The sequence below is a fragment of the Myxocyprinus asiaticus genome, chromosome 9 (assembly GCF_019703515.2).
Source record: "Myxocyprinus asiaticus isolate MX2 ecotype Aquarium Trade chromosome 9, UBuf_Myxa_2, whole genome shotgun sequence".
Classification (NCBI taxonomy): Eukaryota; Metazoa; Chordata; class Actinopteri; order Cypriniformes; family Catostomidae; genus Myxocyprinus; species Myxocyprinus asiaticus.
Genome location: NC_059352.1, coordinates 38,882,338 through 38,897,087, shown reverse-complemented (window position 1 = coordinate 38,897,087; position 14,750 = coordinate 38,882,338). Strand labels below are relative to the sequence as shown.

Sequence of the window (14,750 nt, the reverse complement as noted above, 5' to 3'; positions counted from 1 at the left end):
TATCAGACACGTGTGGCATTAGTTTGCGACTTCAAACTATAGCCTTCCCAACCAACCCCACAACCTGTGTATATGCTAAAAATATACCAATATATGGGCTTTTCATATATATTACGGTAAGTAGCTTGCGATGACACAATACCATTTATTAAAAATGACATTTATTCTTTGCCTGATGGAAATGCATAAAATCTTGCAGAAATTGATTTAAAAAAAATGGCCTTTTCAAAACCAGTTTTATAGTCACCATCTTGCCGTGGTCATACTGTAGTCTTTCTGTGGAATTACTGCAGACTTTCAGCCATTTCTGCAAACAGATCACTCCAGCTCCAATAAATAAATAAACATGACACAGATTCAAAATGACCATTTATTTTTTTCTTCTTTTCTTTTTTGTAAAAGAACTTAAATACTGCTAGATTTGCCTTTTACTGAATTATTTTCCATAAAACATTTTTTTCTTTCAAACTTTTTATAAATAAAAATGATATGCATGCAATTTTGCATTTCCAACTTTAATTGTCAATTTTCACAAAAAAAGGAAAACAAATGTTCACATTTTAATTTTTTTAGCTGGAGCTCAGTTGAAGCTGCTTTGAAACTGGAGAGAGCAGAATGATGAGAGGATGAACAACGTTCCTGTTTTACAGAGAAGTTCCATTTGATTGTCTCAGGCAGCAAATTCAGAGATGAAGCTTCTGTTTAGTCATGTTCAAATGGGCATCCATTGCCAAATTCCTCATGTTCATTTATCCTCATTATATTATTAACAAATAAGCATGCTCATAGACAAATGCATACAGAATGTACTCGTTTGAACTTCTTGCGGTCCTTAGTTTTTCCGAGTTTCTTTAAAACAATTTTTTTTTTTTTTTTTTAATGCACAAACTAGCATAAATCAATAAGGCGAGAATATGCAGGCGAGGAAATCCACAGTTTGCCAGAGCCTTGGGCCTCTAAGTTTCAGGTCCATGTCTGAACTGCTTCCATATGCTTAGGATCTGCTTGTCCTACGCCAGTTCCTTTCACACTGAAAACATACGAGCAGAAGATTGACTCTTTAAAGGTTTAGTCTGTAGTCACTGTGTACCTGCTAAAATTGACTGGACAGCAGCTGCTTCAGTTGGAAGTGTGGTGCACAGGGTGCCAGTCACTCCTTAAGAATCAGAGCTAATGTGACCTGTTCATTTACATTTAGTGTTGAGAAAATGTTTCTTTAATTTTTTTATAGACTCCAAGCACCCTTGATAAAAAAAAAATGGATCTATCTAAATTACAGTGTATCAAAGTGCCATACTTTTGGCTCAAGGATCGGCTCTAAAATTATGAAAATTAATCATAAAAGGGGAATGCTTGCTAACTCTACTGAGGACTTGTTAACAGCAATAGATTTGTTCAGCATTCCTATTTTATGCATCTCTTTAAGCTGTCTTCCTAACTAGAAAATAATGCCTGATAACAAATGAGCCCATGGACTAGGATGCAGTGCTATCATGGATGTTAGCATCATGCTGAACTGCACAGATGACTGTCTACGCCTTTTGGCTGTGATATTGTGTGGCTGAATCTGGTGTCCTGCTGTTATGTGAAAATGATGTAGAAACTCCATGGTCTAACATCTAGTAGCTTTGGAAAACTCCATGATCATGTTATTTAAGATTCCATCTCTGTAACAAAAGACAGCTGGCAGTAGGTTTGTGTTACATCACTGAAATGTTCCAGTTTGTCAGCCACTGTACTCTTTCAGGAACTGCTTATGGGCAAAGTTCAGGCCATCAACCTATGGTCTCTCTGCTCAAGTTATGCACTAATGACTGAAGAAGCATGCAATAAGGTAACATGCTGGCAATAATGACATAACAAAGACTAACTGAGCTCTTCATTCAGTTTTCAGGGATCCTGTATATTCCTGTAGAAACTTTGCCATTGCTAGCTTCACTGAATTTTTGCTTTTTAGGGCAAACCAATCATTCCATTATATTTCAAAGTAAATGGTTGCTTGGTTTGGCTTAAAACCTGCCCTTTGCAACAGAATAGACAAACCAAAATTCAACAAGCATATTATCATGTGAAAGCATAACAACTGTCATGTTTCTGCTTCATTGCATGTTGAAAGGTCCCATTTTCCCCAGGCAATCACTTTGAGCCTTGTGTAAGCAGATGGCTTTGGTCAGATGACGAAGGTTCAGAAGGGGTTGACAGTTTTTGATGTGGAAGAGACCTTAATGAAAAAAAAAAAACATAATGGAAGATGTCTACATTTCTGGACAGAAGCCATCTTGGTTTGCTGGCTCTGTGGCTCAGGCTTGGAGGACAAAACGGGGCAAGGTTTCTCAAAGCCGGTGTCGTGAGTCTTGGCTGTAGCTGCCTGGGGAACTACGGTTGCGGTGGGGCTTGTAGGTGTCCTGGTAGGGGTCCTGATAGCCCTGCTGCTCTTCCATGTAGTGGTGGTCTCGACCACTGCCAACATGCTGTGAGCCAGAGGAGCCCCGGTTTCGTCCCTTGTGTGCTCGTTCGTTGTGGTAGTTCTCGTCTGATGTCATCAGGTTGCGGCGTTCGTTGGGGGTGGAGTGGTCTCCGGTGTGGTTGTCGTGCCGTGTTTTTTGCCCTTGCTGATTCTGATGTACAAGTACCAAATATAGTAAGAGCCATTTCAATGCTGAACGTTCTACCAATGTACATCAAGGGTAGATTTTCAAAATTTAATCTTAAATTTCTTGAAAAGCTATAACACTTACAAAAGCCAAAAATAAGACAGCACACTTAAGGCTGAAATGATCATCAAAAGGAACTTTGAAGTGAGTCTCTATGGACTGAATTCATTGTAAAAATTTGTGGAGAAGAAGAAAATGAATTAGAAGTTTCAATATAGTGCTTGCCTTTCTATTTGTGACAAGCAAAAACTAATTTCTGAAATAAAGTTCTTCAAAAATACTTTTGAGCTAAGACTTGGCAGAAAGTTACAGAGTGACATTAAATGCTGATAAGAAGGATGAGCTGATGTTTATGTGCATATCTGTGTGTGCTCATTCACCTGCAAACCGGAGATGGCAGACGTAGTGTAAGGGGCCAGGGCAGCAGGGCCAAGGTTTCTGCCCAACAAAGGGTTGAGTGGGGTGCTGCTGGAGGTGTGGGTGGCTTTCCAGTAGGCCTCAAGATACTCAGCCAGGTGCTCACATGCATCTTCCAACTGATTCTCATCCAAGATGATGTCAAACATCTCCTGTTAAAGCAACATACACACACACAGGTATGCCATGCACACACATTCAAAAGTGTTGACAAAGTATTAGACTATGTTAAAAACTGTGTAAAACGCAATAATAAAATCTCATATTAAATCATGGCCCTTGACCCAAATTCTATTATAAGAAATGTTCCAATCATTGAATTATTACTTATATGTAAAGCATGCCTGCCCAGTCCTAGATGCTACTACAGGCAATGTGCCCCTCCAAGCCTCTTAGCGAGAGTGGGTAGCATATAATGAGTAAGGAGCCGTTAAAACAAGACGCCTTTAACTTGACATGGCAGCTTAAAACCACTGCGTTCATGGTGTGAGATCCTGAAAATCAGCGAGATGCAACGCAAGGGACCAAGACGTCCATCTGATCCAACAATTAAAAAATAGTGCAGACAGAATGCAAGAACGCATCCTATGTCAACGGCAACTAAGTTTACTTCGGCTAGGACAGAATAACAAACTTTATTTCAAGAAGGCCTGTGATAGGCTTCAATGATATGGAAATATAACAAACAATATATTGAATTCTAAAGGCACTTTCTAAATGTATATTCAAAGCTTTACTTTTCTGCCACAATAATTTAAGGTCATTGAATTCATCTTCATTTGGGGGCTTTTCTTTATTTTATTAAATTTTTTATTCAATCGACAGTCCTAGTTTTAAAATAATTTATTGTGTATGTAAGAGATGACGCACCGGAGGACACTGTGCTAGTTTATCTGCTGCTACGAGTTGTACATTGAGGTGTTTACTTTGAGACTTTCCTCTGGACTTGATGAGCCTCTGGAGGACCTACAGAACAGATAAGTTGGTTATAGACAAAGAACAATAACAGGAAAGACATTATTTCTGTCAAATTCTCAACTTAACATACCTAACCATACAGTTTAATGGGTCTTTAAACAGTAAAATGATAAGAGAAGAGTGTATACTGGTACCTTTGGCGAGGACACTTTGACATGGACAATGATGGGTGCTAGTGAAGTCTTCAGCAGTTGAGCAGGATGGTTGATGGTGTCTGCATCCAGCACAACCAGCTGGAGTGAGCGAGCAAGTTCAAATATGCGCTCAATCTCGCTCTGTACCTCAGCTGCACATGTATACCACACACACAGAGTTAGAGATATTAGTTTACAGTTGAGATGGACACTAACAGAACATTTAAGAATGTGTTAATGACCCTTAGGAATAAGAATTTAAGAATGGGTTAATGATCTTTACAATAGTTAATGACCAATTGTCCATTTTGTTACATTTGATTGCTGTATGTCACATTATAGGAACATTTCAGGTTAAATATAACTTGCGCTTTATCAACAATCTCTGTGGTGTGCTGTTGAATACCACAGAAAATTAATTTTAAATCGTACCTCAGATTGTAAAAACATCGAAAAAATCTGTGTAATGCATTTAAAAGGGAAGCTTATGAGACGTGTACAGCACCGCCAATAAAAGTTCTATCATCTTTTTCCAATACAATGAAAATTAATGGTGACGGACTAACATTATGCCTAACATCTCCTTATGTGTTCTATGGAAGAAAGAAAGTAATTCAGGTTTGGAAAAACAGGAGAATGAGTAAATGATAACAGAATTTTCATTTTTGGGTGAAAGTTTAAGTTAAATTTTATTTAAAATGTTCCTTTATACTTCATCAGGTGTGGATTCAGCATTCCCTGTGTCTTACCAAGGCTGGATCTGGTATTTGAGCGCTCAATAATGGCTCTCTTGCTGGGATTGTTAAGTACTGATCTCTTTGCCAGAGAGATGTCTGCCGTCACACGTGTGATAGTTATCCTAAGGTGATAAATACATTTATCTATAGTTAGCTGCAGTAAAAATCTGTGATTGTAACATTCCTGCTTATAACATTTGCAATAGAGCCTTACTCCTTTTTGAGAGGTGCATAGGATCATGATGCATTAAAATGACAGTGATCACTTATAACTCCTACTTATTTCACTTACCTGCCATCAAACCGGTGTTTCAAGAAATCAAACAGAGCTTTCTGCATCATATCAGTTACCTGCACAAAAGATAGGAAATGTATTTGTTGTTCAGATTGACTGAAAGTTAATAAATGTGATTAACAGTGCATTTAAATCATTCAATATATTTTAATGTGAATACTTCAGGACATAGGGATTCAATTTTATTTTAGGAAAAAACTCCTGGCTCATCTAGTCATAAACTTACAGAGACACAATAAATCAAACCTCATTGTACTGTAAACACCAAGCAGCTATGTGAAAAATTGATATCCTCACAACAAAGCAAATCTGAATCAAGTTACACCTTATAAATTACTAACTAAATGGGCTTGCTTTCCTTAATCGCTTTCTTTGTCACATTTACATTGTCCTGTGTCGCCTCCTCCTCTTAGTCTTTTGCAAGCCTTCTTTCCCACTCTGATTTCCTCCCTCCATCACTGTTTCTGTTCTTCTCTCCCTTTTCTGTCTCTTTCTAATTTCAAACCATGCTCTACTTTCTAGCACTGACGTCTCCTGGACCCTGTAAGGTTGTTGCCGTGGTAACGGAACGGCTAAGAGAAGGAGTCTGTTTTTGTTTTCTCTGTGTGAAGAAATGAAGAGACTGGAATAGATATTATATTTTGCGTGTTATCAATAACCCAAAATGTGCACACCAAGATATGCAGCATATTATAAACAAAGAAAGCCAGCTTTATGGCCTTGACACAAGAATTTTCTTTTCATCATTATTTTATGATGAACTTGCTAATTCACCTATAAGAACTCTTCAGATTACCCTTTGTCAAAGCATGTTTTCTATTAATAACAGAGAAGGTTTAGGATGATACACCTCTGTGAGACAAGATTTTCACATCATTTGAGACAACTCAGAAGTCAGTATGTTTTCATGCACAATTATAAAGGAGCTTCAGCAGGTTTTTGTGTAGTCGAGCTACAGTCTTCATCTGTCAGTCCTAGTATTCCCGACATATTTGAAGAAAGGACGTCTCAACTCTGTCTTTTGGAGCACACGCACACAATGTGGAGGCCAATTGTGGTCTGATAAGCATATAAACGCTGGAAGAAGCCCAGCTACAATTGCATTTTCTTGGTCTGTCAGTCCAACTTCGCTACATATGGAATGGTACGATTTCAGTCAGACTGAAGTGTTTCAATTACATTAATTGTTTTGTTTTTTTTAATCCCCTTTTCTCCCAATTTGGAATGCCCAATTCCCACTACTTAGTAGGTCCTCATGGTGGCACGGTTACTCACCTCAATCCGGGTGGCGGAGGACAAGTCTCAGTTGCCTCCACTTCTGAGACCATCAATCCACGCATCTTATCACGTGGCTCGTTGTGCATGACACTATGGAGACTCTGCAGGTGGAGGCTCATGCTACACTCCGCGATCCACGCACAACTTACCACGCGCCCCATTGAGAGCGAGAACCACTAATCGTGACCACGAGGAGGTTACCCCATGTGACTCTACCCTCCCTAGCAACCGGGCCAATTTGGTTGCTTAGGAGACCTGGCTGGAGTCACACAGCACACCCTGGATTCAAACTCGCAACTCCAGGGGTGGTAGTCAGCGTCAATACTTGCTGAGCTACCCAGGCCCCAATTATTGTTTTAGTACAACTGAAATCAAACTTTTAAAGTACATGTAAGCATACTGAGTGATGAAAGGGCTGCGAAATGGTCATTTTAATTCCCTTAAAACTAGTGCCCAACCAATTTATTGGTCGGCCAATATTATCAGCCAATATTAGACTTTCACAGAAATATCGGTATCGGCGTATATGTTTTCCAATATGTGCAGAGATGAAAACGTTTTTTTCAGAACATATAATGCAGAAAACAATGCTTGGGGTGATTTAGAATTGGTGTCATAACGTAGTTTGTCCAGCAGAGTGCGCTCCGACTCCATTGTTTACAGAGCTGAGCTGACAGTGGTTCTGCAGACAGTGCGGTGTTAAGCGGTACGGAGTTAAGCAGTGTCTTCACGGTAAGTTGCTAACTAGTTTGTGAAATACATACTGGAAAGTTAATAAACAATGACCCCATCATTTTCCCCTTTCAGTATAACTAATCTAACATTAACCCTGTCCCTGACTACCATGTCACTCATGTTTATCACATCTGTTTGCTATGTAAGCCAGCTATAGTTTGTCAGTGCAGTCAGTAACGTAGCAGATTGAAAGGTATGCATCAGAGCATTTTTTTGCAGCTCAGCAGACAACGGTGCAGTGGTGGATTGTGTCTGCTGAGTGTTGATTTCATGCTACGTTGTTACCTAGTTGGTGAGATGCAATGCTGGAAAGTAAATAAACAACATCCATATTTTACTCTCCGTGACAACGAGCTTATAGCTAACTAGCTAACCACGTAGCTACTTTCATACCTTGTCAGCTGAGTGGAAGCTAATGTGTAAACATGTATTCACCAAACTGTTTTGTTTAGGATTCGCAGTTTGGTACCCCTTCAACCAAACAATTCCAGTCGTTGCATTTACAAAATGTAATATTTAAAAGTCTGGTTTTCCACCGTTGAAAGTTTCTCCTGAACTTGTATAGCAGCATATGGTGTAACACCACTGCTGCTGTTCATCTCTTGACTCAGCAAGTGTAAATGCTTCTTGTTTTTCAACCTGCCCCTAATTGACTGGCAGTATTAAAATAGTCAGCATTTGACTGATACTAAACAGTACTACTGATGCTTATTTAGCTATTTATTTAATTTTTATTTATTCTTTATTTAAATGGTTAGCAATTGACAGATACTAAACAGTACTACTGATGTTTATATAGCTATTTATTTTATTTTTTATTTATTCTTTATTTAAATGGTCAGCAATTGACTGATACTAAACAGTACTTATGTTTATTTAGCTATTTATTTTATTTGAATTTATTCTTTATTTAAATGGTCAGCCATTGTCTGATAATAAACATACAGAACTGATTTTTATTTAGCTATTTATTGTATTTTAGTTTATTCTTTATTTTCTCAGTGTTCATATCTAGAATTTGTTGACAATGTATAATAATAATGTCAAATATTCTTTGATAAAAATATCTGTTTAAGAAAGCAGCCTTCTGAGTAACTTTGCATAGTCATATCGGTGCAAAAACACATAGAATAAGGAGGAGGTGCACAATCCACATAGAAAATGTCTGTTTTCATTCCAGCTCAAAAATTAACTATATCGGCCACCATATCAGTAATCGGTGAATTTTCCCCCTCTAAAATCGGTATCGGTCTCAGAAATCATATATCGGTCGGGCTCTACTCAAAACTCACCTCATATCCTTTTAGGGATGGACCGACCAGCACCACAGGCCTCATGGAAGGCACAACATCATAGGGAGCCACATGTTCAGTCTGCGTATAAGATCATAGGTAAATAATAAAGCAGACACAGTCAGACACAAAGTTTTGAAACACAGTACATTTTTAGTTTTAGGTTTTAAGCATGACTGGTCTTCATATTAAAAGTAATACTTTCGCAGGAAGGTTAGGTGAGGATTCTTCCATCCTATAGACACACTTACCACTTTCTGCTTTTGTTTGCCTGTACAAAGAGAGAAAAAAGAAAGAAAGTCAGAATAAAGTATTAAGTTCTGCAAATGTGTGAAAGTCATTAAATCCATTCATGATTCACTGTCCCATGCTCACAAGAAGCTGCTTGTTCGATCTTTAGCCTTACGCAGGACAGTGTTGAAGTAAAATCATCCACTGATGAAATTCCTACGATTCCATTTTTTATTTACGATTCCGGGAAGATTCCTGTAACCCCGCCCCTCATCTCCTAACGCCCCACCCCCAACAGATCATAGGCTCACCTGATGACATCACATCCCCCAAACTGGAGGAGGAACTTCCACTGGACTTACTAAAGAGATGAGCACACAAACAGAGACAGAAATAGAACAATATTAGTCTTCCTGTCCAAACACGAGTAGACTACTTTCTAAAATCTCTACACTTATTCCCAGGCTCAGACGAAATCTGCGTGACCAGAGCTCCGCAGAAAGCTCAGCAGATTTCCAAAATGTACTACGTTTAATTCCATTCCACATAATTCCATGCAGAAATCAGAAATTTCCTCAAAATAAGTGCAGAATGCAGATCTGGGCCTGCTTATCACTATGTGCTATAATTATTAATTGCTAATGCACAAAACCTAGTCAGACCCACATGACTCTATGGCAATGTCCATGTATTGCGTGACCTAGAACTGCTGCATGTAGAACTTATATCGATAGTCACCTGGATTTGAGGGTCAGTCATCTAATTTCAAACTGTTAGCTGGTGTCATGTTACCTTGGTCTAATACCAAGTTTTCAACAAATCCAAAATAAAGCAATCTCAACACTTTTTTGTGGGTAGATTTCAAGTCTCAAGTATACTACCTTTTGGAGTCAAAGACACAACATGACCACACAGGAAATCGACATGTTGCTTACAAATGTCCATGTACCCTGAAATCAACCCCATTCTGCCTAATTACTGACAAGCGCCATCCCATATCAGATGGTTTGCATAAATTCAAATGCATTCACCTTTTCCTGTGGGACTACTGATAGTGTGTTGCACAGGAAACCTTTGAGACACGAGTTCTGGTCCCAGGAAAACCAAGAATTAATCACGTTCACATTGACAATGGTGAGCGTGATTCGTAGTTAGCATTTTCGCTTTAAAATTACAATTTTAATCCACTGATGGTTAGATTTAGGTTTGGGGTTTGGGTTAGGTCATACTGTATTACATTTTGTACAATTTAAAACAACTCGCTTTACAAATTTCACCCAGAAGCTGCAGCTTACACCTGCCCATATGTTCAAAAAAACTTCCAGCTTCGGCCACTAGGGGAAGTGGTTCAAATTTCGGTAAGCACAGACCAATTTCAGTAGCAGAACTTTCGACCTGCTGTTGCTGAATTCATAGTACGACCAGTCTGAAACAAAATACTAATCCAATACTGGTATTCTTAGTCTCTTATCCTAGATTTGTGAGGTTTATGCCATCAAATTTGAAACATTTTCATTTTGTTTGAAACACTTTGTAATTGTAAATAGCTAGTAAAAAGGATATCCTTGAGCACAATTTTGCTTGTTTTCAGAGTTATGTCCATGAAAAAATCTGTACTTATAACTTTTGGATGGACAGAAATTCTGAGCACAATGTCTACAAACATTTCCCATTTGTTTCTCCGGAGTTGTCTGAAAAACTGTTTACGGAGACTACTGCACCATTATTTGAATGGGCTACCACTTTGTTACACACTGATCTATTATTTTATCATTGATTCCATATTTTCCCAGCCCTAACCATCACCTGAAAAAAAAAGAAACCCTGATTTTTGTTGGTTGATTTAAACGTTTGTCAGATGTCCTTCCAGAGTAAGTCTGTGGTTCTTGGCCAGAATAAGCAGGAATATAGACTAGACTTTACATTGATAATCAAAAGTCTGGCTTATCTGTATTACTGTAACTTAGCCATGATGGTTATGAGCAACAATGAAAGTGAACTGTGACACATGTGTGATCTGGGGTCAAATTCACAGTCATAATCTGTTTGACAAACATAATGCTCATAATAACAAAGTGTCTCCATATACAGTACAGCATAAAAGTTTTAGGCTCTGAAAAATATTGCATAGTGAGGATATCTTCAAAATGATGCCATAAATAGTTTTCTTTTATCAATTAACGTCATACAAATTCCAGTAAACATAAAAAAAGCTAAATCAATATTTGGTGTGACCACCTTTGCCTAGAATTCGTCAAAGTTATTTTATCTATTTAGGGTGTCTCAGTTGCTTCTGTCTCTTCATGTAATCTCAGACTGACTCGATGTTCAATGGGGGGCTCTGTGGGGGCCATACCATCTGTTGCAAGTCTCCCTGTTTTCTATTCTATTTTATTCTATTTGCAAAAGTAATGTTTGTGAGTCTAACATTTACATTTCCAATTTATACATTTAAGTTGAAGATATAAATAATCATAGTAAGACAAATGTTTTTGTGAATCATCTTATGTGCCTAGGACTTTTGCACAGTAACAGAGCAACAGAGGGGAAACATTCAGACCTGATGTGAAATTTAAATGCAGATCCACCACACCCTACTTTCAGAATATGACAAGCAGTGCCATGCTCCCAGAATTAAAGAGGCAGAATACAATTTTCCTTTACATTTTCCAGGCCATTTCTGTTCTTGAAACCCACCATCCTTATTTAATGGTGATGTGTATGGATTGAAACATTTATAGGTAATTCTAAAACCGACTCCTGGAGAATAATAAAAAAATTAGACATGCAGTGATGATAATAGACTTAAAAATAACATACCTGAACTTTTTATAGATTTAACATTCTTAATATTCTCTACATTTTAGGATTTTGTTATTATAACTACAAGGTATTGTGTCTGCTTTACCTATTGTCTAGCAACTATACTGCATTTGGTTTTCTATAGATTTGAAATTGCACCAAATACTTTTTTATTATTCAGTCAAATAGACAGATTGTTTAGTGTCATGATCCTGACTCTTCTGTTTTGCTTTATACTTGTGTTGGCAGGATTGTGACAGTTTCCTCCGCCCATCTCTCAGGTTGTCCCATGTGCTTTTGTTTCTCTCTCTGCCTTGTGTTTCTCACAGGTGCTGCTCAGCAGCGCAATCAGCGTTGCCATGGCAGCGCTGATTCGTGCTGCTCGTGATTATCCTTTATCCTATCTCCCTTTCTTCTATTTATTCTCTGCTTTGTCTCGTCTTCCCTGCCAGATTGTTGTGTTTTGTTCCTGTGTATTCCAGTTACTCCCAGTCGGTTTGTTTCGTGTTGTTCCTGTGTATCCAGTTTCTCCCAGTCAGTTTGTTTTCAGTTTTAGTGTTATCTTGTTTTATTTTGTACTCCCTCCTGAGTGTTTTGTTTGTAGTTGTTTTGTTTATTTTGTAAGTTGTTTTCTTTTCTTTTTTCAATAAATCTCCATCATTGCCATTCCTGCATCTTGGGTACTTCTTCAAAAACCTGTGACAGAACAATCTGGCCAAGTGGGGACCCAGTGGAGGCATGATGGCATTTTATTGAATTTAGCTCCAGCCCTTAAGGAATCGGCCTCTCAGATCCTCGTCCGGTTGCCCGACCCCTGGGTCTGCTTTCAGCATAGTCGCCCTATTTATATTTTTGCTTTGGAGTTGGCCGAAGCGGCGGGCGGAATGTTGATGAGACCGTCCTTAAGTTGATTTTTGTGGCAGGTCTGGACAAGCCCATCCATCCAGAGGAGCTGAGTCTAATTTTTAATTTTTTCTTTTGGGATTTGGTGGACTATGTCTGCTGCAGGGGCGGAGCACCAAATCTCAAAATCCCTCTTGGTCAGAGTCTCGGGAGAGGCCCGCCGAGCCCACTATTGACCACCAGGAGGCGGCCAAGTCCATTGCAGCTTCTTCGGGCGCCTCTCAGGCTTCTCTATGCCGTCACCAGAGGAAGCCTGCTGCCGACCGCTAGGAGGCGGCAGCCGTTCCCGCTGCTGACCGGCAGGAGGAGGCGTCTGTTCTCGCTGCCAGCCGCAAGGAGGCGGCGCCCGTTTCCGCTGCAGTTCTCGTCACTGCTATTGCCAACGACCACGGAGGTCGTTTCTCTGTCACTGCCTGTGATCACGGCCACGGAGGCCGTTCCCTTGTCACTGCCTGTGCTCACGACCATGGAGGTCGTTCCCCTGTCACTGCCTGTGCCCACGGCCACGGAGGCCGTTCCCCTGTCACTGCCTGTGCTCACGACCAAGAAGGTCGTTCCCCTGTCACTGCCAGTGCCCACAGCCACTGAGGTTGTTTCTCTGTCACTGCCTGTGCTCACAGCCACGGTGGCTGTTCCCCTGTCACTGCCAGTGCTCACGGCCATGGAGGCCGTTCCCCTGTCACTGCCTGTGCTCACGATCATGGAGGTCACTCCTTTGTCACCGCCAGTGCCTACGGCCGCAGAGGCCATTTTCCTGTTGCCTCACCTCGCTCCTGTCCTGGAGCCGTCTGTCCTCACTCCTGTCCTGGAGCCGCCAGTCCAGTTCTCTGTGGCTGTTGATGAGTCCGTTCAGTTCCTTGAGCCTGTACAGGTCTCTGAGTCTATCCAGTTCCCTGAGACTGTCAATAAGCCTGTCCAGTTCCCTGTGGCTGTCGACAAGCACGTTCAGTTCCCTGAGCCCGTCCAGTTCCCAGTGGCTGTCAACGAGTCTGTCCAGTTCACTGAGGCAGTCGATAAGTCTGTCCAGTTCCCAGTGGCTGTCAACGAGTCTGTCCAGTTCACTGAGGCTGTCGATAAGCCTGTCCAGTTCCCTGTGTCTGTCGACGAGTCTGTCCAGTTCCCTGAGTCTGTCGATAAGCCTGTCCAGTTCTCTGAGGCAGTTGATGAGTCTGTCCAGTTCCCTGGGACTGTCGATAAGCCTGTCCAGTTCCCTGTGGCTGTCGATGAGTCTGTCCAGTTTGCTGAGACTATCGATAAGCCTGTCCAGTTCCCTGAGGCCACTGACAAACCTGTCCTGTTCCCTGTGGCCATCACTGAACCTGTTCAAGCCTCCGTGTCCAGTCAAGCCATCATGTCCAGTCAAGTCATCCCTTCAAATCAAGCAGCCAAGCCTAGTTAAGCTGCCAAACCAAGTCAAGCAGCCAAGTCTAATCAAATCATCAAGCCAAGTCAAGCCACCAAGCCAAGCCATTACACCAAGCCAAACCATCACACCAAATCAAGCCACCATGCCAAGTCAAACCACCACGCCAAGTCAAGTGATTGCACCAATTCAAACCGTCAAGCCGCCAAGCCAAGCCATTACACCAAGCCCAACCATCACACCAAATCAAGCCACCACGCCAAGTCAAACAGACACATCAAGTCATGCCATCAAGTCAAGTTGTCACTTCAAGTCAAGTTGTCTCTGTCACACCCAGTCAAGTCTTCTCACCAATTCAAACCAGTCAAACCATCACACCAAATAAAGCCAACACGCCAGGTCAAACTGCCATGCCAAGTCAAGTCATCTCACCAATTCAAGCTGTCAAGCCAAGTCAAGCCGCCAAGCCATTACACCAAGCCCAACCATCACACCAAATCAAGCCACCACACCAAGTCAAACAGACACGTCAAATCATGCCATCAAGTCAAGTCGTCATTTCAAGTCAAGTTGTTAAATCTTCTCACCAATTCAAACCATTACACCTAATCAAGCCGGTTCTAGCTTGTATGGCACCCTGTGCGAATGTATAAAAGTTGTTGACCGGGGGTGTGGTTGTATGGTGCCTTGGGTGAAACCTGCTTCAACACGCCCTCAAAGTTGTTGACTGGGGTGGGGGGGGGGGGTCTGTGTAGTTGCCTCGTGCCACCCCCTGCAAAATGCCGCACTGGGCAACTACACATGTCGCCCATGCCTAAATCTGCTACCGCTGCCAAACCCAGTCAAGCTAAGCCATTAAACAAAACAAAACCATCACTGTCATGATCCAGCCTCTTCGGTCTTGTTTTATTCTTGTGTTGGCAGGATTGTG

General features: G+C 40.8%; 1 protein-coding gene across 6 annotated transcripts in view; it reads right to left on the bottom strand.

Annotated features, from left to right (window-relative positions):
* Nucleotides 1–356: 356 nt before the first annotated feature.
* LOC127446618 (voltage-dependent L-type calcium channel subunit beta-4-like) overlaps nt 357–14,750 on the bottom strand; it is a 40,516-nt gene continuing 26,122 nt past the window's right edge. For 3 of the 6 annotated variants that reach the window (XM_051707684.1, XM_051707688.1, XM_051707687.1), the window contains 9 exons: nt 9,063–9,112; nt 8,772–8,791; nt 8,521–8,601; nt 5,213–5,271; nt 4,933–5,042; nt 4,184–4,335; nt 3,942–4,037; nt 3,035–3,223; nt 357–2,618 (listed from right to left, as the gene is read on the bottom strand). In XM_051707684.1, coding sequence (XP_051563644.1) covers nt 2,334–2,618; nt 3,035–3,223; nt 3,942–4,037; nt 4,184–4,335; nt 4,933–5,042; nt 5,213–5,271; nt 8,521–8,601; nt 8,772–8,791; nt 9,063–9,112 — 1,042 coding nt within the window. In that variant the 3' untranslated portion in view covers nt 357–2,333. Of the gene's footprint in view, nt 2,619–3,034; nt 3,224–3,941; nt 4,038–4,183; nt 4,336–4,932; nt 5,043–5,212; nt 5,272–8,520; nt 8,602–8,771; nt 8,794–9,062; nt 9,113–14,750 lie in introns of all 6 variants that reach the window. The other 3 variants (XM_051707685.1, XM_051707689.1, XM_051707690.1) reach the window with 2 other exon arrangements.